This window comes from Ambystoma mexicanum, chromosome 1q (genome assembly GCF_040938575.1).
Source record: "Ambystoma mexicanum isolate Mex_15411 chromosome 1q, UKY_AmexF1_1, whole genome shotgun sequence".
NCBI lineage: Eukaryota > Metazoa > Chordata > Amphibia > Caudata > Ambystomatidae > Ambystoma > Ambystoma mexicanum.
In genome coordinates this window covers 814,412,889-814,438,818 of record NC_090922.1, presented here as the reverse complement: position 1 = coordinate 814,438,818, position 25,930 = coordinate 814,412,889, and the positions used below count along the sequence as shown (strand labels likewise).

The 25,930-nt window shown below is 47.0% G+C and overlaps 1 protein-coding gene across 2 annotated transcripts in view; it reads right to left on the bottom strand.

The window, feature by feature from the left end:
• Positions 1 to 25,930, bottom strand: part of LOC138537035 (2-5A-dependent ribonuclease-like) — a 392,082-nt gene that overhangs the window by 303,519 nt on the left and 62,633 nt on the right. For both annotated transcript variants that reach the window (XM_069641422.1, XM_069641421.1), the window contains exons 2-3: positions 5,475 to 7,145; positions 3,602 to 3,702 (exon numbers count right to left, since the gene is read on the bottom strand). In XM_069641422.1, coding sequence (XP_069497523.1) covers positions 3,602 to 3,702; positions 5,475 to 6,963 — 1,590 coding nt within the window. In that variant the 5' untranslated portion in view covers positions 6,964 to 7,145. The remainder of the gene's footprint in view (positions 1 to 3,601; positions 3,703 to 5,474; positions 7,146 to 25,930) is intronic.

The window sequence follows — 25,930 nt, the reverse complement described above, 5'->3', positions numbered from 1 at the left end:
CCGGCTACCTTTTACCTTGTGTCGTTAATTCCGCACTACTTTAAGTGCTCTAAATGGTTGTGTCGAAATTCTTGCCAATTTATTACACATTCACAACCTTCAAGACCCCCTACATGCAGGTTTCCGCTCCTGCCACTCCATGGAAACTGCTCTAATGAATGTGTCTAACTTCATTGTCTCTGCAAAGCACTCAAACTTATCCTCTGTACTAACTCACGCTGACCTGTCTGCTGTCTTTGACAATGTCGATCACTCTGATCTCCTTAATACTCTCTTGCTTCTTGCAATTCGCAATCAAGCCCTTGCCTGGATTGAATCATGCCTTTGCACGTCACCAATTCATTGTCTCCTGGAGCAACAACACCCCTCAACTCACTTGTCTAACTGCTGGTGTTCCACAAGGCTCTGTCTTGGGTCCACTCCTCTTTACACTCTACACGTCTGCTCTTGGGGCACTAATCTCCACATTTGGGTTCTTGTACCAACTGTTTAAGGGCGACATCCAAATATTCTTCTCTTTTCCTGAACTCTACTCTGATCCCTCTATCAAAATGTCCAACTGTCTCTCTGCCATTAAATGTTGGATGGCTCTGCACTCTCTGATGTAAAGCTCTACCAAAACAGAGGTGCTCTTCTTCTCTGTCAAAAGCTCTCTCTCATCTCTTCCTCTGCCTATCCAGGGTACAACGTCCTTTCATCGCGGGACGTTTTTTCGCTGGGTTTTTTACTGCAAGTTTTTTATCGGAAAAAACCCATCGAACTTTTTTGGGGGGGTAAAAATGTATGTACATGGGATGTGGTTTTTTGGTAATAGATATAAAGTGAAATGGAATGGGAGGTTGGGGGGGGACCCCGCAAAAAAACATCCCGCGATGAAATGACATGGAACCCTATCCAGTACCCGTGACATTCTCCCCTACTCTTCTTCAGCTAGAAACTTCAGCCCTTCTCACACCTTCTCTACTTTCATCTCCAAAACTGGAACAGCAGTTCACCTCAACATCCTAAATTTTAGGAAAACCAGGCACCTCCTTCCTTTCAACATTGCCAAGCATCTCTTACCCACTCTTGTCTTCTCTAAACTGGACTACTGTTCCAGCATCCTCTTTGGTCTCCCCAACTATGGTTTCTGTCCCCTTGACAAGATCATTAACTTCGCTACCAGGACTCTCTTTGAACTCCCTCACTTCACACCTACTTCCTTGTACTGTCACCAGGCTGGATGGCCATGGATGAAAAACAGGGCCAGATTTAAATTCTTCCCTTGGTTCACAAATCTATCCATGGTAAGGCACCATTGTATCTATCCCCCTCTATCCAACTCCACAAGCCTCATCATAATCTCTGCTCTGCCTCCTCGACTACCCTTGTGGCTCCTCGCCCTCCCTCTGCTTCCTCTTGCTTCAGCTTCTACTCTCGTCTTGCTCCACTTGCATGGAATTCTCTTCCCCTGGACATCTGAGAAACAATCCACACAGATTTGTTCAAACCAAACTAAAAGCCTACCTCCTTGCCTCCGAGTTACCCTCTTAACATACCTCTCATCTGCCGGCTAGCTAATATTTTTCCCTCGCCACTAACCTGCCTCTGTCCCTCTGCCTCCACTCTAGCACTTCAACTGTCATGGTCACATCCTGAGCACATCTGGCCGTACCGCCTACCTGCACTTACAAAGGTCATGTTAATTGTCCTTATTCTATGTAGGCCTACTTATGTATTGTCCCCAGTGACTGTTCCATTTACTCCCCTCCACAACCTGGTCAGAAGGTCCCTCAAAGTCACCCCATTGTAAGAATCTAGTGTATGTTGTTTTGTGATCAAAAGAGCATTGTTCCTCCTGTATATAAATACATAAATAAATGTCCATTACATGAGGAGTGGGTGGGGATGGGCACTAGGCAGTGTCTGAGGTCCTTCATGCATGGGCCCTCGTCTGGGCATTGGTCTTCCTAATAAGGGGGGCAGAGAGCAGGGCTGGCTCCTTTGCTACCTCTGCCGCCAGCACTTCCACATTTTCCTCAGATAATTCCACCTTAGGGGGGCGGCCATCACCACCAACTCAACCATGGCCGCCTCCTCCAGATTGGGATTTGCCATTGATTTTGCCTGGATGGCAGCCGGAAATAGTAGTTCCTTGTGGACAGACTTTACAAAATGGCATTCGCAGTGCTTCCACTTCCCCCGCACATGCTGTAAATCTCTTTAAGTAGTAAGGGTAATTCCTATTTACCACTTGCAAAAATGCTGGTTTTTCTTCCCGCTGCGATTGCTTTACCTCTACACCATCAAATCTGAGGCATCCACTCATAAGACCGCACGTTGTAACAATATTTACTCCATGTAGCCATTCTCAGGGGAACTTCAGCAAACTCATAATAAGGGACAAACTGTCACTGCATCCAAGTCCCAACAAAGGTGAGATGAAAAACACACATTAAGGACCAGCAGGGAACTAGGTGAGCTCTGTCGATCAATACATGGAATTGGGCAGAAGAATGATTCAAAAGGTTTCAGGGAACCTAACCCTTGCAAGTGCAAGACCTACGACTCCAACACTGCAGGTGATCCAATAGGATGGTGTTGTTGACAGTGGCCAATGGAGCTGAAAAATTCCATAGGGTATTAACTCTGATAATGCCTCTATTTCTCATCATCCCACTGTCTTCCTCCATTCTCCAGAAAGACTGAAGTGTTTTCACGCAGTGGCACTGACCCGAGGGGGTCTTTCTGAATCTTAGGTATCTTCAGAACGAGAAGTACAGAAGGCACTTAATCTATTTCCTGAGTGATAGAGACAAATAATGAATGTGATCTACTTATATATATCATTCTGCACAGTTGTTAATTAAATGTTGGAATCTACGCTTGCGATAGTCCCCTGCTGAATATTGACTGAGGGCCGCTTCAAAGCACATGCTTATGTTAAGGTAGGGGTGTAAATTAAGTCCACGGAAAAGCTCTGCACCAAATTACTGGTGACCAGCGGAAGCAGCTGGGAGGTTGTCCTAGTCGCACATCTATGACATACTTTTCCGCACCAACTCCTTTCTATAGACCTACATGGAAGAACTTCTAAACCATCTGAGCTATGGGAACTTACACTGTTACCCTGCAGATATGGCAGATTCATCTCGAAGCCGAAAATATATGTATGTTGCCCTCCCTCCCAAAGAATGTGCCAGGTCAGACCGAGACAGAAAAAAGAGACAGACACTGCTATCGTCAGAGCGACCGAGTTGAAAGGGCAGACTTCCACTAACTGCAAAGGGACATTGAAGAGCAGAAAGACAGACACCATTTTCTACGGAGAAGGCCACATAACGAATCGAATCACAGACAGCACTTTATACTGAGTGACCCAAGATGGCCGAAGCGCAGACAAGAATGTCTACAGAGAACTATGTAGTGGGCTCACAGCACTAGCTGCAGTGCGAGTGGGACAGAGAAGTACGGAGACCACACTTAAGTGGGAAAGCCATAAGGTGGGATTGAAGACCAGGCGCCACCATTTGCAGAGACCTAAGAGCAGAATGACAGATGCCACCATCAGCAGAAAGACCATCATGTTGGGCAGACCAGATGCCTCTGGAGCTTTCCTTACCTTCATGTCACCTTTGATCAGCTCCCTCTTGGCATTCGCAACACTGTCTTCAAATTGCAGGCTTTTGTCGAAGTCCGCCAAGTAGCCTTTTCCTCTATGATCTAAGGACAGTGAGAATGCTTTAATAGACAACCATATTCCCTTCAGTTACAACATGCGACGCTCCAGTGGAAGAAGCGCACAAAAACTGTTATTTCACTTTATACAGCCTTTATTTATGTTCTCAAAAGGAACTGTCTTTCTTAGCATTGCCTAGATGTTGCTCCCACTCATAAAAGTCTCTTGTTGGGAAATGTCTCTCATTTCACAGATGCAAGGTCTAAGCAGCCGGATCGGTCTCTTTATTAAAATCACCTATACACCCTTTGGCAAGTCATCTCCAAGAATGCAGTAACTGAGTTTCCCTTCTCTCACAGTTAAACTGGGACACTTTGTTACTATGACTATGTGTTCCACGATGCAGATTCTGAGCTCTCATTCTCTCCCAGCCACCCTAAATACTTAGGTACTTAGGACAGCAAATGCCAGAATTCAGTGTCTGACATTTCCTCCTCTGACAGTCTTTATGGAGCATGTGGTTACTGTGACTAAATGTCCTCAAAACCAGCGTCAGAGCTCCCTTTCTCTCAAACACTTTCTTACACAATTTTGTACTTTGACCACAATTGCAAGAATTGCGTGCTCGAAATGTCCTTCTCTGGGGGCACGTGTGCACAGCCAGCCACTGTAGGACTGGCGGGCCTGGGGCACGTGTGCACAGCCAGCCAATGTAGGACTGGCAGGCCCGGGGCACGTGTGCACAGCCAGCCACTGTAGGACTGCCGGGCCTGGGGCACGTGTGCACAGCCAGCCACTGTAGGACTGCCGGGCCTAGGGCACGTGGCCCCAGACCATAGAGGTCAGGTTGCTCTATTTGGTCAAACTGAAAATGAACACTGTGACACATTTTTAGGCAGATTAAGTTGCAATAAATTGATCTAGAATCTATTATTTTTTGGACCAGCATCATGTCATAGTTGGTTCAAATCAGACAACTCTAAGAGGTGATAGTGTCAATAAACGATTACATCGATAGGATGCACTTTCTCTATTGTGTTTGTGGCTGGCAAGAGATGCTAAAGGGAGGGGGGACTATGCATTATGGACACTATAAAGCGTATTCTAGTACTACGGGCATTTATACAAAGATCATTTCTCTCCTAGGAAAACCATGCAGCAACATGTTGGCCTTTCAATGGAGGGATTACTGCTACGTTTCTCATGGGGACAGTCCCAAAGTTGTACACTGAAGACCTGTTCTGGAATAAATGCTGGTAATACCAGGTTTGCCAGTAGGGGCAGTGAACTTCCAGCAGGCCTGACCTGCCAGGAGTTCAGGTCCCTACCGGCAAATCATGGCCAGAACTAATGGTACTACCGGTGCCGGTAATTCCAGCAACACCATCCCATGTATTCCTATGGGACTCTATCGAACAGGAATTTACCAGCGTCTTGTGGAGATGGTAAGGCAGTTTCACTAGTATCCCACTGGTAATTCTGGCAGGATACCTGTGAAAGTAATGAGGGCAGCATTCCCTCTCATTAAATGTGTAGCCACCTTACCACTGACCTCTAAAATGCTTTTATTAGGGCGTAGCATCTTTAAATCAGTGGGAAGCAGAAGATGGGTTGCAATTATGAAAAGGCTAGTGCTTTTATGGTATGCTTTTCTAAGTTAAAGCCAGACGTTGTGTATAAAGAAGGCACACAAAGGGCATACAATGATTCACCTGATACTGCAATGTGCCTATGGACAACACGCATGGATTTCACCTTAAGTGCCCTCCCCACTTTATCTTCTCTTCACTCTACGCATTAGGAGCACTATACTTACCTATCAAAATGTTGGCAGGACACACATCCTGGTGAACAAAGTTTGATTGGTGCAAGTCCTCGACAGCTTGGAATATATCCTTCAGGATATTTTTGGCATCCTCCAGATTTTGGTTGTCATGTTCTTCAAGGTTCTTCTCGCATAACATGAGGCACAGGTAATAGCGAGAATCATCTTCTTCAGTTGCGAGGAGCTTCATGGTATGGCTCCTGCCCTGAAAATATTTCAGGCATTGCTGCTCCCGCAAGAACCGTTCATTCGCACTTCCTTGCATGGTCATCTTCACCGCCACCTCATGCCCATCGTGGATGCCCAGATAGATGCCAACGCCAGTGGTATCTTTGATTTTGTATTCATCATTGACAAATATCTCCAGCTTTCCTTTGAGTGGCCGCTTCATTGCATGGAGTTGACGCAACTTGCCCGCCCAGTGTTTGCTGACAGGAGCAAATGGAGTATGAACCCCAATTGGGTCTACCTCAGCCTTATGGCGTAGAAGTAGCTTCACCAAAGAGGAGTTATAATTGATCAGGGCTTCTCGAATTAAGCCTTTACCTGTTGGGTCTGCACCCCTTTCTAGCAAGAGTTCAGATGTTTCATAATCATCCTTTTTGACTGCCACCTGCAGTGCGGTCCTGCCTGTGTTATCCGGTGTGTCAACTTCGATGCCACCCTTCTCCAGTAAAGCCTTCACCAAGCGTGGCCTCTTCATCTCTGCTGCCAGGAAAAGAGCAGTTCTGCCATTTATGTCCCTTATATCCACCTCAGCACCTTTATCCAACAGGATACGGATGACATCATCCCTGGTGGGTTCTGGACTATTCAAGGCATGAAGAAATGCGCTCCTTCCATGAAGGTCCTGGTGGTTCACTCTGGCTCCTTTCTCAAGTAGCATGCTGACCATATTTACATGACCCCTTTTTGCTGCATCCATAAGAGCTGTCTGTCCACCAGAGCTCTTTGACTTTCCCTCATCGGTGGCGCACCTCTCTACATTCACTTCAGCACCGCGCTGTAATAAGTACTTGACGGCTTCTTCGCGGCCATATATGACGGCTTCCATTAAAGCTGTAAAACCATTGCTGTCTGTCTCGTTGATGTCTGCTCCTTTGGAAAGAAAGCAACCTAAGTATTTCTTATTTCCCAACATCCCAGCAATAATGAAAGGGGTGCAACCATTGTCTTTCTTGGCCAAAGGGTCTGCCCCCCATTCCAGCAATAGATCTACAGTATCATCCCATTCCATCTGCACGGCTTGGAGCAGTGGGGTCCAGCCATACATAAATGCTGTGTTGACATCAGTTCCTTGCTCTAGCTGTTGGCGAACCTTCTCTACTTTGCCTTCAACGACAGCCTCCCAAAGCAAGTTGTCCATTGTGAAAGGTGCAGTGTTGGTCTGTGTTGTGGGCTGGAGGGCAGAGGCTTCACTTTGAACGCCCTCATCTCCGGGCTCTCGACCCTGATGGGAAGCGGCAGCTGCAGCAACCATTGCTTCTCACCCAAACCAGGTAGAGTAAGAAACTTGACTTAGTGCTTCACTTGAAAACGTATATAACACACTCTGCAAACTGGCTCTCTTCTTTTTGTGTCAGCCTACAGCCGGCAGTAACAGTGGTTTCCAAAGTGATCTGTATTGCTGATGCCAAGCCGTTTCCAATTTCAGCTTCCCACCTAAAAAAAGGCAAAAGGGTACAATTAATGTTATAGCCGCAATAGTAACTTGATATTGATAAAACATCAACCATATTTACTATTCTACTCTGCTTCCATGATGAATCGGCCAGTTCAGTGGCCTGGTACGGAGCTATTGAACATCATGCTAAAACCAATGGATTAAATAGTTTACATTCAAGCATAATGTATACGCTACAGAATAGAATGATTGCTAATTATATAGGCACATATTTACCATACGTTTTTTTGGCTCTGGGTAATGTCAACTCCGATAACAGAACCACAATGTACTGGCATCATAGTGGGTATTTGTTGACTAGGACATAGCTAGGTTTCCCCCACACACTAAAATGTCCTACCAATGTGGCTGTGTGGCACTGGGAATACTATGCTCCTAAACTCCCCCAGTGCCATGCAACCCTGAGCAACAAACAGCAGGGTTCTGAAAGGGCAGCTATATGCAGTTAAGTAAGTTCCATATATTAAACTACCTTAAACCAGTGAACACTAGGCCTGGGCAAACGTTCCTCCATTAACCTTGATCACGTACATTTCAGGTGATTCGACCAGGTGAACTAAGGACAAAGTTTTTGAAACGTTTGTCTGAAGTTCGACCACATGGCTTCAAGGGGACACATGGTTGGTGCTGCTTTTCACTGTTAGGCATGTTTCAGAGAGGCAGGAGGTCATGGATGCAGGCAGTCTCAGGAGATTTAGGGCAGGGTTAATAAACGGAATTGCATTTAGAGTAGTTGAGAAGAAAAACGCATAGAAGAGGTACTAAGTGACTGGGGACCTAGTCAGAGAGTTAGATATCGTGTTGGTTTTGCTTACACAGAATTGCATGATGCATTCAGTGAACTGATGAGGGCGAACAACCCAAGTGCTATCATCACCTATTTGGGGAGGTGGGTGAGAAGCCAATTTTGCTGTGCAATAGAGTTTAGTGGAGGCAGGTAGCACACCAGTCAGTGTCCATCTCTTGAAGGGACTGAACATAACATGAAATCGGTTGTCGCCTCCGAGGAGAAAAAGGAGGAGTTTGGAACGGCTCAGGGCAGCTACGGCGTGAGGCACACTCAATGGATTACACTGGGCGGGAGCTTCAGAGATTCAGGGAAGAAGGTGGCACACCAGTCAGTGTCTCTTAAAGTGCTTGGACGAGGCAAATGCAGTTAGTTAACACCTTTGAGGAGAAGCAGGAGGTGCTGGGAATCCATAAAGCCAGCGTATGGGAGAACATACTTGCCTGATTTTGTTCGGAGGGAGCAGTAGAGATTCAGGGAGGCAGTGGACACACCTGTCCATCTCTTGAAGTGAGTTGATGACAGATATCTCATATCTGTAACACTACAGCCCCCCCGCCCCGTTTTCTGCACTTATCAGACACACTCTGTCTGTTGCCTTACACTTAGCACTTGCCACCTGCTGGCTGTACTACCCTTGTTTGTTGTTTTTGTTATTTATGTATGTATTTATGTTTCATTTATTATTTGTGTTCCTTTTGGTCAGCACTTTCCGCCTCTCCCCCATCCCATGCACTTTTCCCCTCCCCCTCTCCCATGCACTTGCGCGTTTTCAATGTCACTGGGCCTAGTAAGATTGTTGTTTTGTTCTCCCTTGTTTCCCTCCCCTCCCTTGCCTTGCCACGCTCTGGAACACTTGTGTACGAGTGCGATACCAATAATATATCAATATCAATATGAAAGTGGGTGACACTTGGGAGGGGGTGCAGGAGGAGCTGGAAATCCTTTAGGGCTGATTGTGCGAGAGGCACATTCGTCTGATTTTGCTGGGAGGGAGCAGCAGAGATTCAGGGAGGCTGGTGACACACCAGTCAGTGTAGCTCTCTTGAAGGGAGTGGACAAGATACGTACCATTGGGTGGTGATGGGAGGAGGACCAGAAGGAGCTGGGGGACGCTTGTGGGAGAGACACGCCTATCTATTTTTCCTGGGATTGAGCAGCAGGCCCCTCATGGAGGCAGCTGACCCACCTTTCAGTGAGTGCAAGGCACATTTGGAACAACATGTCAGCAGCAAAACAAGCAAAAGGCAGTGGGCGACGTGCTACTTGTATTTTACAGAAGCACTTGCTGTGTGCATTGGGGGGACCAGAAATGCTCAATTGAAGGAATTGTCCAACTCACGTTCCACACCCCACATCACAAGTACATCTGGTATTCATGCTCCGGTACAAGAAAATACAGCAGTATTACACCATGTCGATTGATGACAGAGGAGGTTGTACATTCAGTTCTGTCCACTATCCTAGAGCAGTGGTGTGGGTGCAGATCTCATCCACCAAAGATCAGGGAAGAACCACATAAAAAGTAGTTGAACAGTGGGAAGAGTTAGAAAATCCCAGGTGTTTATCTTTGCCGCCTTTACCCACAGGTGGGTCAGACATTAATGATGATGACAAGATGGCTAATGACCAAGACAAAGATTATGATCCAGCAAATTCCAGTCAGAAATGAGCTTTGTTGCTGGAGAGCAGTGATACTGAAAACGTGGAGGAGAATGACACCATACATGCAGAGACGGTATTACCCCGGAAAGTACTGCAGCTGTTTTAGTGTGTGGGGGTGGGACACCTAGCTCAATCCCGGGCTTACCAAGCGGCATGCAGTAGCAGAACAAGGCTGCAGACCCGGCTGTTCCCACTGTTTTCTTGTTGCTTTTCCACAAGCATTCAGTTTTTCAGACCCAGAAATCGAGCGGCGGCTCGAGAGCAGCGTCATTGGCACCTGCGGCACCAGCACACTACTGATGCTTAAGAGCCCCTGCTTGCTAAAGCAGAGCAGAGAGGAGCGGGCTGTTCTCTGCTTCTTTTCAGGTGGTTTTCTTTTCTTTCATTCAATCTAAGCCAGGAACTAGCAGCCCTACCCGCACAGCTTCCTGGCATTATCTCTACTGCTCCTGCAATAGCTGTCGATGCGCGGTCACCGGTCTACTCTGAATGAGGAAGCACTAATGCTGAAATTACAATTACTTCCTTTTCAGATATTTTGATATTTTATATTTGTTTGACAGTATCGCACTTATAATTATTATCGCACCTATGACGAGTTGGGTGCTTTTACAGGGAATATCTCTCCATCCAAGATGGAGCGATTTTATTGAACATGAGCTGCAGTTACTGCTTTTCTGTCTGACTAGGCTGCTCTATGCCTGCTCTATGTCATCTTAAAACCTTTAATTCCTGGACCACGCTTATCGGGTCTTGCTTCTGGAATAGCCCAGGAACTCTGACCATTGCAAACTACTGCAGACGATGAACATTGCACCTTTAGAAGCTTGGTGGCCCCAAGGCGGTCGAAGATGGACTAGTGTACACCCATTAAGCCAGTCAGGCATTCCCCAGGGCACCAGGATTTAATTGTTTCTGGTCTATTTCACAAACAGCAAAACTTGCACATACTGATCCTAAATATAGGACTTACTACCTTTGCGCTTTAATACTATTGTACTGCAGCAGTAACCCGGGGGTGGGGGAGGGGGCAAGGGGAGCGGGAGACAAACTTGAGAACACCCGTAAAGCCAGTCAGTTGTTCCCCAGAGAACCAGAACCAGAATCAATGAATTGGCCCCTTTTAATTATTCATGGTTTTATTGTTACCTATTCTCACCATGATTTTATTGCATTATTCTTAATTGCAGTATTTGCACAAATTGACTTTGCATCCAGAATCAAACTTGAACGTACTGTAATTAGTCCCCTCTCTAAGTCAGATTGTTGTACTTCTGGGGGACTTTGAGATGGTACTAAAAGGGGAATTTGCACTGACCTGACGCCTCCAGAGCCGAAAAAGAAAACGAATGCAGTTGTTTTGCCAAGCAAAAAGACAAACAAACTCCTGAATGAAATAGAAGTTTTACTTAATGATTTTAATTTTGAAACTAAAAGTAACCCAAATAAGAGCAGGGCTGAGAGGGGGAAGGGAGATGGCCATGGAAATACTAAATTGATATAAAAAAAATGTAAATTGGTATTCGGGCGAGATAAATCTAAACAAATGGCATTATTAGCAGCATAATTGAGCCTGAAATGCTGTTGCAATACAGAGTATACAAGGGTTTACATCAAGAAGGGGGATGCAAACATTTTAGCAAGGTCTTGTTTTTTCGCTGTCAACCCGGCTAATCTTAACAAGCAAAGGATTCAAGCAAGAGATGCCTGGTTTGACAAGGCTTGACAAATAGCAAAGAGAGATCTGCTACTAGCATTAAAAACCAATGTACGCAAGCTTGAAATAGCAAGATTGCACTTGATCTGCTAAAGGAAAATAAATAAGAATGCAAGCCGAAGAAATGGGAGGACCAGTGGTGCGCTGCCAAGGATGGTGACAACAGTAGTTTCTGGTACATGAACTCAGGACATAGTAACAGCCCTGTTAAGGGGAACACTCTAACAATAGATGCCTGGTACGATTATTTCAGTAAATTATGTGTAACAAAACGAAGTGGCAATACTGCTTTGAGGTCACCGTCCTTCATACCCGAAGGTCATATTACTATAACTGAGGCAGATGTATACAAAGCTTTATTTTAACAGAAATCAGGTAAGGCCCCATGGGTAGACCAACTCCCTGTAGACTTGTTTAAGGCAGAACCAAAGGTTTGTGTGCCTAAAAAGTTCCATGAGGCAAACTTCAGGTAAGAACTATTCTTTAATAAGATCTCATATGCCCACCGGTTCTTCAGCACAGTTACTCTCAATTTACTTAACACTTCTCTTAGTGCATTTTTCCTCTAGCATTCCATACTCTACATTCCACACTCCATGCCTACCTCAGCATGGAATGTTGCATGTAGAGCATGAAATGCTACACATCTCCCTTATTTACACCATAACAGTAACAAGATTTGACGTTAAATTGAATGGCAACCTACTTAACATCATAAATGAAAATGTCATACTGACAACCTATTTACACTGTATCTGGAGAAATATGCAACCAGTTAGATGGCAACAACAATAACATTGATTTGCTTACATATGTATTCATCCTGGCAACATGTGAAGCTAAAACATTAAAGGAGGGAACCAGAGTAATCATTTAGATATATATATATATATAAATACATATATGCTGGTAACATATAAAATTGAAACACATTGGGGAAGGTATAGTTGTACCTTCAAACTCAGTCTACATAGTCCTTCGAGTATGAAGGTTTACTGCATACATGTTTGGCGCGATCCACACAGTAACTCTTTCCTTCATCCACATCACTGAGACACCTTTTCTCTCTATCACTACGTTTACCATTCACACAATTGAATAGCCTATTAACATTCCATACTCTACCACTGAGACCCAACTGCTGCATAAAAATGCTGCGCAACTTCCATAGACTCAGACCAATCAACACCCTTTTCTGCTCTGGTGTGGGGTAACTTTATCCATACAGAGTCACCTTCCTCAACAACACATTTCGTTTCTGCCGACTTAATGTCAAAATTGACTTTATAACACACTTGTTTTCTGGTAATATTTTCTTTGACAGCATCAAAATCAATGTCTTTCTGACATGATCTGCCCAACTAAGGTGGACAAACCCTGGTGTTGGGTTGGCCCCCCCTCAACATCTAAAGGGAAACCCCTGTAGTGGCATGGGGTGTAAACCTATGTGCCACTACTGTAACCTCTGCTGATTTCCTTCAATCTCCATTTCCTAATGACTCTCAACAATTCTGTTTATCTCTGGGTGATAGATCGAGCTGGTTGTATGCTCTATGCCATTTCTTTTAAGGAATGTTTCAATTTCTTCAGACACAAGTTGAACCTCATTACCAGCCACAATGGTTGTGGGATAAACTTCTCTCTTAAATATTTCCTCCAAAAACTTAATTATGTCCTTGGAGCAGACATTCTACACCCATGAAATCTCCACCCATCTAGATACCATATCCACTAAAACGATACAAAACCGTAGAGTCCCTTGACTCCTTAAGGGTCCCACAATGTCGAACCCCACAAGCTCCCAAGGTACAGAGGGAATAGACATTACTGTCATGGGTTCTTCTCTTGCAATACAACACTTTGCGGAATGCTCACAAAGGTGACAATCTCTGATCAATCTTTCAACCTGCAAGTCCATTCCAGGCCACCAGTAGTCTTGTCTAATGTGTTGCTTTGTTTTTGTCATGCCTTGATTTCCCTCATGTGCAATCTCTAGAATATTTGTTCTTCTCATACTGGCAGGTGGAAATGCTTTGTCTCCTCTCAAAATCATACTTTATTTATGAGCAACTCATCAAACACATGTCTAATGGCATCGGGCATCGTTCCTTTTCTGATATCACTACTTTTGATGCCATATTCAAGACGTTCCCTGACATCTCTAAGTGCCTAATCTGTTAACATAGCTTCCTCCCACTCTTTCTCCGATACAATCTCTTGGTTAGCACTTAAAATGTGATCCTCCTCATTGCTATTATCATCTTCATTTTCTACTCCATTGGTTAACCTCTACAGACAATCTGCTGCCTTGTTTATCACTCTGGGTACATATTCTATCTTCCAATTATAATCTTGTAGACCCCCAACCTACTTACGTATCCTAGAAGATACTTAATCCAAACCTTTTACCATGAACATTTGTTTCAAGGGCTTGTGATCCGATATGACTACAAATTTCATTCCCCAAATAAATCGACTGAACTTGTCAATCGCCTACTTAACTTAATAGCAAATAGCTCTTTTTCAATTGTGGAATAATTATGTTCTGCGTTTCTTATAACTCTGGATGCAAAAGCAATTGGACATTCTTTCCCTTCATTTGTCTGAGACAACACAGCTCCTAGGCCATGATTACTTGCATCTGTTGTGAGGATACTTTTCTTGCTGGGATCAAAACTCTTCAAGGGAGGTGCATTACCCAAAGCAAATTTTATTTCTTCAAATTCACACTCACATTCACCATCCCACTGAAATCTCACTGCTTTCTTCACAAGCTTTCTCATGTGAAAAGTTGTATTCGCCAACTCAGGAATACATTTTGCGTAGTACTCAGCCATTCCTAAAAAGGATATAATCTTCTCCTTGTTATTGGGACTGGGAAAGTTTAAAATGGTATTCACTAGATCTTTCTTCGGTCTAATGCTTTGTTCAGATATCTAGTGCCCTAAGTATTGTATGGTAGACCTATGAAATGTGCACTTATCCCTACTCAGTGTTAAACCAGCTTCTTTGAAAGTGTCTAACACTTTTTTAAGCCTGGCCTTGTGTTCAAGTGTTTTCCCATAAACCAATATATCATCTTGTAAACACAATACTCCCTCCATGTGGTGAAATAATTGGTACATAATGTGTTGAAACATGGCAGCTGCCGATACAAGGCCAAAAGGCATGTGCCTACATTGAAACAACCCTTCAGGAGTAATAAACGCTTTTATATTCCTAGAGTATGGGTGTAAAACAATTTGGTGGTACGCAGACTTTAAATCTAAAGTATTCAATATTTTTGCGCCATCAATCGTGCCGAACATCTCTGTTATATTAGGTAAAGGGTGTCTATCTGGTATCGCACATTGATTTACACATGTCAAATCTGTGCACAATCTGATATTCCCATTTGTTTTTTGAACAATGACCAATGGTGGGTCCCCCTCAGATGACCCAACCCTTTCAATTACACCTTGATCAAGTTCTTAATTTTACCGCACCTTTTATGGCTTTTGCTTCCTTGTGATGTATATCAACCTCGTAAGAAAGTGTACTTTTGAAAGAGAGATGCACCTCATCACATCCATATATTCAGGATTCACATGAGTTATAAGATTGAGCAATTTGCATGAATTATTCAGACCGTGCCAATGACCAATGGGCAATACAATTTGTAAAGAATGGTAGAATTTCTAAAAGAACATAATAGTTCGCTCAGAAATGTGCATGATAATACATATTCAGAGCTTATATCTTTTCAAACTTATTAATTGGACTTACAGTGGTGATTCAATTTGCAGACCATCATTTTGAATTGGTCAGGATTATTTCATATAGGAATTTAACTGGTAACAGATTTAGAGCCAATACCATTTCATGCAGATATTGGGCACAGAGTCCAAATCGAACACAACGCATATAATGCTGATCACACGTGCAGTACGTCTCATGGTGACTGAGAATACTTATTGTAACAATGGGGATATCAGAATCCGGTGGACCGTGGCCATGTAGTCCATTTGTAACTACATTTAATTTACATGTGCATTTGCTATTATGTAAAATGGCACTGCAAGCCAAGTTGGCATTGCAATTTGCTCGCTTCACATTTGTATATCTAATACACTGTTGAGCGAATTTAGTTATAACCACAGCAATTTATAATAGTAAGCATGTGCAAGCTCAAAGGTAAACATATGATGTCATGCATGTGACGCCGCAAGCACCCACACAACGGTGCGTGTGACATCAAACGCATGGCCCGCTATTGTAAATACAGTGGCGAAATCCTGCTGCATTTGTGAGTGCCGCTGAAGGTAGAAAGACCTGTGACTGCCTCACGATACTGGTAAGTTAAAACACTTTAGTGAACTATGCAGTTACTAATCGTAAGTTCCAAGGATACGTACATGGGCAATGTTCATGAAGCATACTATTTGTTTTTCTGGCATAGGTTGTGGGCCAATACTGACGAGACATTGCGGGGGATTATACCCATTTACAAATTGAAAACGCGCACCGGATTAATTTCAAATCAGCGCATATAAGTTAAGCAAATATTGAATAATTATTGTTAGTTTAAGATGCAATAGCTGGTCTTTACCAACAGATACAGTGCATCTATATCAACTTTTTTCTGAATGTTACCATAGAAAGAGTATTAACTCAATACAATTGCGGACATTCCACATGAGACGTGATTCATTTAGACTTTAACGGCACAATGGAGCCAGTTATGGTAGGTTACCAATAGCATGTTATTTGGATTCTAAGTCTGGGTTAGTTTACAATATTTGGATACATCTGCAACACTGTAATTATGTATACATTTTATGCTATCAGCTATGTATATCAGGTTTGGATTAAGACTGGGTGAGTAATGAATAGAGTATACTCACAACATCACTGGATGAGGGACTTCACAGGGTGACAATATGTATTTAGCCTATCAAGATATTATAAACAATTAGCACCAACGTATCACATGGTGAACACTCAAACAAACTAGAGAGCACGAGTGAACAAGAAATGTAGAGTTGATAGCCGAAGCACTAATTGGAGAGCACACATGATTAAGCAATGTATAGTTGATAGCCCAAGCACTAATTTGGAGTGATGTGGGTGAGGTGCATCACTCATCTTAGCCATAGTTAATTTGTGTTAGAAAGAACAAGTCACTTACTTGTAACTGTTGTTCTCCAGCATGGGTCTGGCATGGATTCACATGCTCATGAATATTCCCCGTCGTCAGGCTGGGAATCCTCGGTAAAGAAAAAACCAGTATCAGTTTCGTTTCTGATCTGTCTTTCGTAGTAGTAACCAATCACTGGTCTCTGCGTCATACTGACCACAGCCAATGACTGCCCTCTACCTAAGCCCCGCCTCTGGCAGCCATCTTCAGATTTGGAAGCACGTGAAGTGGCAGTATGACCAAGTGAAGAGCCGCAGAGGGGTAGGCGGGAGGGTTCGCATGTGAATCCATGCCAGACCCATGCTGGAGAACAACAGTTACAGGTAAGTAACTTGTTCCTTCTCCAGCATGGGGTCTGGCATGGATTCACATGCTCATGAATAAAGAATACATAGCAGTACACACATGCACAACCACGGGAGGTGGCAAAGGCTCAACATTAAGCATCACATCAAACTTAACATTAAGCATCTTACCTCCTCACCAGGCTCACCTCAGGCGAACAGGTTGCGCAGCACTGCTTGGCCGACCCTGGACTCCTCCCTGGAATCCCGGTCGACGCAGTAGAATTTCGTGAAGGTGTGCGTCGACCTCCACGTAGCAGCCCTGCAAATGTCCAGCAGGGGCACACCAGATAGGAACGCCGTAGTAGCTGCGATCGCTCTGGTGGAATGGGCTCTCGGACGGCCAGGCAGCGGTCGGTTTGCCAACCGGTGACAGTACATGATACAGCCGGAGAGCCATCTGGAAATGGAAGCCTTCGAGAGAGCCTTCCCCTGATTGACAGGTCCAAAGTTCACAAAGAGTTGTGACGTCTTCCGAAAACCCTTTGTGCGGTCCACGTAGAACTTCAGCGCTCTAGCTACATCCAGCGAGTGCAAAGTCCTCTCAGCCGGCGACGAAGGCGACGGGAAGAACACAGGTAACACCAAGGGTTCGTTGAGATGGAAGTCCGACGGTACCTTGGGCATGAAGGAGGGGTGCGTCCTGAGCACTATCCTCGTGTCGTGGAAAGTCAAGTACGGGGCCTTGCAGGAAAGGGCCTGGATCTCTCCCACTCGTCGTGCGGAGGTGATGGCCACAAGAAAAGCTGTTTTCCACGATAGAAACTTCAACGGGGCCGAGTGCAGAGGCTCGAACGGAGGTCCCATGAGCTTGGTCAGCACCACGTTGAGCTCCCACGCCGGGGCCGGAGCCTTCACCGGCGGGAACGATCTGAACAGTCCCTTCATGAACTCTTTCACCAGACGATGAGACCACAAGGACGTCCGCCCCGTGGTTCTGGTGTATCGGGAGATCGCAGCAAGATGAATCTTGATGGACGCGTGTGCCAGACCAGCTTTGGCCAGCGTCAGCAGGTACGGCAGTACTTGGGGAGCCGTAATCCGTAGAGGGTTAATCTTCTGTGCGTGGCACCAGACAGAGAACCTCTTCCATTTGTGTCCGTAGCACTTCAGAGTCGAGGACGCCCTGGCCTTTGCAAGAACCTCTCTGCAGTCGGCCGGTATGTCGTATCCTCCAAACTCTAGCGCTGCAGGAGCCAGGCCTGCAAGTTCAGCGATTTCGGGTCGTGGTGGAGGATGGCGCCTCCTTCCCGGGAGAGTAGATCCGCGTCCCCCGGCAGCTTGATTGGCGGGGACGCTGACAAGTCCACAAGGTCCGGGAACCATATCTGCCTCGGCCACGCAGGTGCGACGAGGATCATCCTGCACCGTGACCTCTTGAGCTGGTTGATGAGCCGGATCAGCAATGGCAATGGAGGGAATGCGTATAGGAACAGGCCCTCCCAGGGGAACGAGAAAGCATCGCCCATGCTCCTCGGCTGGGGAAACCTGCTGGCGAACCTCCGGCACTTGGAGTTCGTCGCCGTCGCGAACAGATCGATCTGGGGTGTGCCCCATCGTCGGAAGAGGCGATCCACTAGATCCTGCCGTAGTCCCCACTCGTGGCACGAGCGCAGCTCCCTGCTGAGTGAGTCGGCGATGGTGTTTTTTATCCCTGCCAGATGAAACGGCACCAGAAAAATCCGTTGGGCGACGGCCCAATGCCACAGGTCCTGCGCCTCCTTGGACAGTGCTGGGGACCTGGTTCCGCCCTGTTTCCTGATGTAAAACATGGTGGTGGTGTTGTCGGTGAAGATCCTCACCACCTTGCCCTTGAGGGACGGAAGGAAGGACCTCAGGGCCCAAAACACTGCACGGAGCTCCAGGACGTTGATATGTAGGGACTTCTCCGTCGGGAGCCAAAGGCCTCTTGCGTGCAGATTTTCGGAGTGCGCTCCCCACCCTTCCAGGGAGGCATCCGTGGTCACTGTCACCTGGTGGGCTGGGGGCTGGAAGTCCATGCCCGCCGTCAGATGCACGCGGGTGCCCCACCACCGTATCGCTCGTCGGAAACTCTCGTCGAGCGCGATCCTTTCCTCGAAGCTGCCCGTCGTCTGGATCCAGCGCGCATCCAGGAACTCTTGTAACGGGCGCATCCGGAGCCTGCACATCGGAATGAGGTAGATGCAGGAAGACATCATCCCGAGGAGAGACTTGATGGACCTCACCTTGGCCGCGTCGGCCACCAACATCCGCTGCACCTTGCCCAAGATGGTCCTGGTCCTCTCCTCCGACGGGGAGGCCAGAAGGGACACTGTGTTGAGCCTTGCTCCCAGAAACAGTGCGTCTTTCGCGGGCACCAGGTGCGATTTGGCATAGTTCACGGAGAATCCCAGGTCCGTGAGAAGTTGGACGGTCCTTGCCGTGTGTTCCACGGCGAGCTCCCTCGTCTTGGCGCGGATGAGCCAGTCGTCCAGGTAGGGGTAGACGTGGATCCCCTCGCGGCGCAGCTGCGCCGCCACCGGTGCGAGGCACTTGGTGAATACCCTGGGTGCCGACCGTAGACCGAAGGGGAGGGCTTTCAACTGGTAATGACGCCCTTGTACCACGAACCTGAGGAATTTTCGGTGCCCCTTTAGGATGGGAATGTGGAAGTAGGCATCCTCCAAATCCAACGACGATAGGAAGTCTCCTTCCTCCAGCTGACCCAGGACGTGCTGGAGGGTGACCATCCGGAACTTCTGCGCCTTGATGAACTTGTTCAGACGTCGCAGGTCTAGGATGGGGTGCCATCCTCCCGTCTTCTTCTTCACGAGGAAGTATCTCGAGTAAACTCCGGAGCCTCGAAGCCTCTTTCGGACGAGTTCGATGGCGCCCTTCCTGAGCATCGCCTTTACCTCCAGAAGAAGTTGAGGGACGTGAAGTTCTTTCCTGGCCACGGGAGGGACGCGCGGACACCTTCTTTGAAACTCGAGCGCGTGGCCCCGGGCCAGGGCGTCCAGCACCCAACGGTCGGTGGAGATGGACTCCCATACGCTGACGAAGCTCGCCAGCCGGCCTCCCACCGGGGTGCTTCGGTGGGGGCCCGACCCCACGGCCGGTTCAATCCTGCTTGGACGCGGCCTTGCCGCCTTGACCCCCTCTGCGACGACGGCGGGGTCCGCCAGACTTGCCTCGTCCTCTGTAGGCCTCCTGAGACGACGAGCGGGCCGCTTGACGGTAGGAAGAGAAACCGCCGCCGGAACCTTTGGAGGCGCCCTTGCCTCCGCTGCTCCGAAAGGGCGTCCGTCGCTGTTGAAGAACTCCAAGGGCCCGGGCCGTCTCAGTGTCCGACTTTATGGCCTGAAGGGAATCGTCCACTGTTTTCCCAAACAGGTTGTTCCCGTCGAAGGGCATGTCCAGGACTCTGGTTTGAACGTCTTGCCGGAAGTCCGTAGCCTTGAGCCACCGCGCCGCCGAAGGCAAACGCCGTTGCCCAACTGGCGGAATCCAGTGTCGGCGATGTCCGTCGCCACGGTGATGGCGTGGTCCGAAGCCACCTCACCCTCCTGTAGGATCTCCAGGGCCTCCGCCCTCTTGTCGTCCGGAAGGAAGTCCAGCAGGGGAGCCAGCTTGTACCAGAGCTCCCTGTCGTAGCGGGCCACGATAGCCAAGGCGTTGGCCGCTTTAATCGTCGTCGCTGCCGACGAGATGACTCTGCGTCCCATAGCGTCCAATTTCTTTCCCTCGCTGTCCGGTGGGGAAGTCGATGTGGAGGCCGCACCCCCCCCCCGCTTTCTTCCTGGCCGCCGCGGAGACGACAGAGTCTGCGGTAGGCTGCGCCCGGAGGCACAGGGGGGCCGTGTCCGGGACCCGGTACTTCTTCTCGTACCGGTCTCTTCTGGCTGGCGTCGTGGAAGGGTTCTTGAGGAGGGTAAGGCCCTCATCCCAAATGTCGTCCAACAGAGGCACTGCGAGGACCGTCTTTCTCTTGGCCTCGCGCCGCTGGTAAAGGAAGCCTTCCTTCTTCTTCTCCTCAGGGCAGAGTTGGAAAAGCTCGGACGCCCTGGCGACCATGGAGTGGAACGATCCAATCTCGTCGGGCGGAGAAGCCCTGGTGGGAGGAGACGACGGTATATCCTCGTCGTAGGCCTCGTCGTCCGTAACCGTCGCTGCCGTGCCAGTCCCCGTATCATCACCTCGGGTGGACGGGGAGGAGGGCTGGACGGGGCGTGACGGCTGAAAAGGAGGTGGAGGGTGGATCCTTCTTTTCTTGGTAGGGGGAACACCAGAAGGTCCCGGTTCCGGATCCCCCGACGGGAGAGGTTCCTCCGTCGGCAACGGTAGCCTCGTCCTTATCTCTGTGCATAAGGACTGAATGGCTAACAAAATGGCCGCCGAGTTGTCTTGCGGCGCTGGTAGAGGAGAATCCGACGGGCGATCAGGGGCCCCGTCGGTATCCTCGACGATGTCGTTGTCACCTGCGTCGGGGTCCATCCCGACGGGCCGGCCTTCTTCCACGCCTAGGTCGTGGCTTAAGACCTCGATCAGCTCCTCTTCTGAGGTTGAGGCCGAATCTACGACGACGCCCTGCCCCCCCTTCTTCTTCCCCACGGGGGGTTTCACGGGGGTCCTATCGATGGGCACAAAAGAGGACTCCCTCCGAGGAGGCAGGGAGACTCTGAGCCCCGAGGTCGCCACCACTGGTGTAGCCTCCACAGGCTGAGCCAGGGCCGCCGCGACAGTTTCGATAGAGGCCTTGGCCGGATGGATTGAGGCCTTCACCACCTTAGGTGCGCTCGCGGCCTTATCTTTGAGGGAGGGGGCACTGCCACGCTCCTCCTCTGCCTTAGAGCTCGACCGGGGCCTCTCCAGGAGCTTCGCCGGGTGCTCGGCCTTCCTCTTACCCGACCCAGAGTGTTGGCTCGTGGTTGATGGTGCCGGGGAGGGTGCGCCCTGCCTGACGCCCGTAGAGCCCGACCGTTCGGCGCTCCCGGTGCCAGCGGACTCGCGGTGCTTGGCCTTATGTTGGGCCCCCGTCGCCGGGGCGCCCTCAAAGGTCTTAGAAGACCGCTCGGATTTCCTCTTCTTCTCGCCGGACGGGCTCTTCCCTTCCAGCCAGTTGGCGAGACGTTGATGGCGGTCCTTCATGGTCCGTTCCGACATGTTGCCGCAAAACGCACAGTCCTTCTCCACGTGCGTCTTGTCCTCATGAAGGCAGTAAAGGCAAACAGAGTGTTCGTCCTCCTTAAAGACGTTCTGAAGCTGGCATCCAGGGCAGACCCTGAACAGCTTTCCGGGCGTCGAGCTTCCCTTCTCCTGGGCCATGTCGAGACCGAGCCTGAGAAGCTTCTGGAGTCCTCCGAAGCGTAGCTCGACGAATCTTCACCCTTGAGGGGTGCAGACGAATCCGACACGGGTCCCCGTTGATCGGATGTAAAGTCGGTGGAGCTTGAGGCTCTTTTGACCGAAAAATATGAAGTTTTAGAGAAAAAACGTGAAAAAAAATAGCACTAACGCTCGAGAGCAATAGCACGAGGATCCCAACACTTGAACGTGCGGTAAAAATCTGAAGATGGCTGCCAGAGGCGGGGCTTAGGTAGAGGGCAGTCATTGGCTGTGGTCAGTATGACGCAGAGACCAGTGATTGGTTACTACTACGAAAGACAGATCAGAAACGAAACTGATACTGGTTTTTTCTTTACCGAGGATTCCCAGCCTGACGACGGGGAATATTCATGAGCATGTGAATCCATGCCAGACCCCATGCTGGAGAACATTACTATCAGGACTGAATTAATCTCATGAAAATGTATCTTTGTTTTGTTTTTCCGTTTCTGGGCTACCCCCTGCTGATGTAATTTACATGGGTATGTAACCATTTGACCTAACTCTTAAATATTACCCTGAGGAACTCCCCTCCCCCTATCCCTACATCTGCTTAAGGTAGCTGGATTTATTATTACTGCAATGTTTGAGTATTACTGTTGTCCTGGTCGCTGGCCCTTCTCACTGAATGTATGTACTATTCTCCATCTGTGTATACTGATTGTATATCCGCCTATTGTTATATGCTGCTAGTCCCTGTTGTACTGTCAAGCTCAATAAATAAAGTTTAAATAAAAAATATTTGTTACAATAATGCATACATCCAATTCATTGTAATCATGTATGATATGCAACAATTATGCACTCTTATGGTCTATCATCATATCTACATTTTCAAACCTTGATGTGATCACACATGGTAGATTTTCTGTATTATTTTGCGATCACATATTTGCTTATGTTCTGTTTTGTCAGCCTTGAAGACGACTAAGTTCGATACACGTGTCGGCTGACCTTCTTTGTTAATAAACCATCTATTGGAAGATTTGTGCAGAGGATACAAGGAACTCAATTTTGTACTAACTATATGCTAACTTAACTCCAAGTGGCAGAGCGTGAAACACCATTTCCAACCGCCTTGTTGTATTCTTTCAAGTATGATACTCACAGATTTATCATAGTGCTTGTCAAGCATCGTGATGCATTTTTCATATTCAATGAGGTTAGCTGATTCTACATCGGAGAGCAGAGGAAGATTCTCAATTTGTTCTTGACTGTAATTGCCCAAGCAATGCATAAGTAGACATTTCTTCTGCTCACCTGCAAAGTTTAAACCATGTGCCGCAAACACATGGTGATCAACACTATCTAAAAACTAGTTGGGAGGAGGATTTCCCTGCATGGTTGATATTTATACATTGATATATTACTTTTTGTTGCTTCTGCTGTATTCTCTTTCCAAATGTGGAAATGCTCTTTATGCACTTGGGCTGTTGTATGCCCCATCTTTTTTTTATGTGGGTTAATCTTTATACAACTAGGGCTGCTGAGTTCTCTTTTTTTATTTGTTTATTTGTGGGGATGCCACTTGGTCTCTCTTTCTTTTCCCTGGCACTGGAGCGTCAATTTGATAGGTGTGCAGGAAAGTTTCCAATGTTTTGCTGTGGCGTCTGTGGAAACCAAAATGGTGGTATGTAGAGCGCACGCTCTAGTGCCCCTTTTCTAAAGTTGCCCGCAAAATCTAGTAATGAACAGAGATGGCGGCGCGTAGCATGCCGCTCATGGGTTCCTCACTCCAGGGCAGGGGGGAGCTGGTCGCTCGCCTTGCATATTGGCCTGGGCGTGATATGCCATTGTTGGAGGCTTTTGCCTCCCCCTTTCTTCCTTTAATCGCGCCTGCCGCAGCTCACTCCACTCGTGGCCTTCCCTTCCTTCTCCCCGTTCCCACCCCTGCCGCAGTTCAATCCACTGGTGCTGGGGAAACGGGGCCTTGCCTTCCTTGTGTCCCTTCCCGCTGCTAAACTTGGCACAACGGTCGCAGGTGGGGTGTGCACTTCTTGGCTTCGTGGTGAAGGAGTCTCACTTTCCTCCGCTTTCCGGATGCCAGCTGGTCGTCCCTCACTTGGGGATCCTGCGTGTTGAGGGTAGGATGGAAAGTCGTGCCGCCGGGTTTAATGACAGACAGCTACTCGGTGGGCTGCCGTGCGGTGTGCTCGTCGCCACTAAAACGTTACAAAGTTACAGGAGGCGGATTTCAGGTAAGAACTATTCTTCAATAAGATCTCATATATGCCCACCGGTTCTTCCGCAGAGTTACTCTCAATCGACTTAACAGCTTTTCTCAGTGCATTTTCCTCTAACATTCCATACTGTAAATTCCACACTCCATGACTACCTCAGCATGGAATATTGAATGTAGAGCATGAAATTGCTACAGTTCCTTTTTCAACAATTCTCTTTAGCAGTATGAAAAAAATGTAATTGTGTCCCAAGTTGGAAATACGTGGAAATGGTGCCCATTTATTAAAAAAGAGACAGACTGCAAATTTGCAATTATAGACCAATTTCCTTGATTGGCAACTTATTCAAAGTAATTGGCAACATTTTATAAAGACACTTGGAGGATTGGGTTAGAAGCCAATGCTGCTATTTCTGTTGAAAATCAGGCAGGTTTTAGCAAAAAACAAAGCATGATTGACCATATGTTCTAACTGTTTGCCCTTTTAACCAAGTATTCTATTTTAAATAAGGACATTTTGTACATTGCTTTAATAGATTTTAAAGCTGCATTTGATCGAACCCGTTTATGAAATATTTTGAAACATGAGCGTTCTGAAAGAAATTCTCACTCCCCAACAAACACATTAAGAAGATCATTTTGCGATGTGGCCAGTGGGGCAAAACCACTAGTTTCCTATTAGAAAAGGTGTCAGGCAGGGGTGCCTCTTGCTGTTCCTGCTGTTTATAAATGATTTAGTAGTCAGGATCCTAGTTAGAAATTGTGACGGCCAACAGATTGCAAAAAGAAAAGTAGGTACGCTGCTCTATGCGGATGCCTCCGTTATTATTTCCAAGACACCTTTGAGTCTAATAAAACAATTAGGAGCATTGTCTCCTCTTTGTAAAGAAAGAAAGTTAATTTAAAACATAGAGAAGACAGCGGTTATGGGTTGCCACCATTCACGCCTGAAGAAATTGTTTTATTCAACTGTGTCCCCACTAAAGCAAGTTAGTAGCTTTGACTACTTAGGCATTAGCTTCCAAAACACAATCACCTGGTCGGAGAAATTTGACAAGAGTGAACAAGTTCTGACGAGGTGACCAGGAGCAGGTTGAATTTGATTTGGAACTCTAAGATAGAAATTAGAAAGCAATTTACCTATGCTGCCCATAAAGGTATATAAATCCCAAGCAGTCCATGGCATTACGGAAGCAGAGGAGAGGAGTTTCAAGCATCTGGTAACCCATCATAAATCGAAAGTAGATGTATGAAACAAATACTTGGCCACCACAAAGGAGTCCCACGGTCCATTTGTTTTTAGAAATTGGAAGTATACCAATAAATGATGCAACTGCTTTTAACCCTATTTTTTATTGGATTCCCATACAATCTACAAAGGAACTTAGCATCTATTAAGAAGCAATGAGGGGTGTGATACATCTGTACAATGGCAAACGTTGAAAGTGACATAAACATGAGAAGACTGTTTTAGAAAGTGTCGGTCGGAGCGACTTACCCCAAGGAAATCCTCCAATTGGAAGACTAATTTGAAAAGTCGCGATTAATG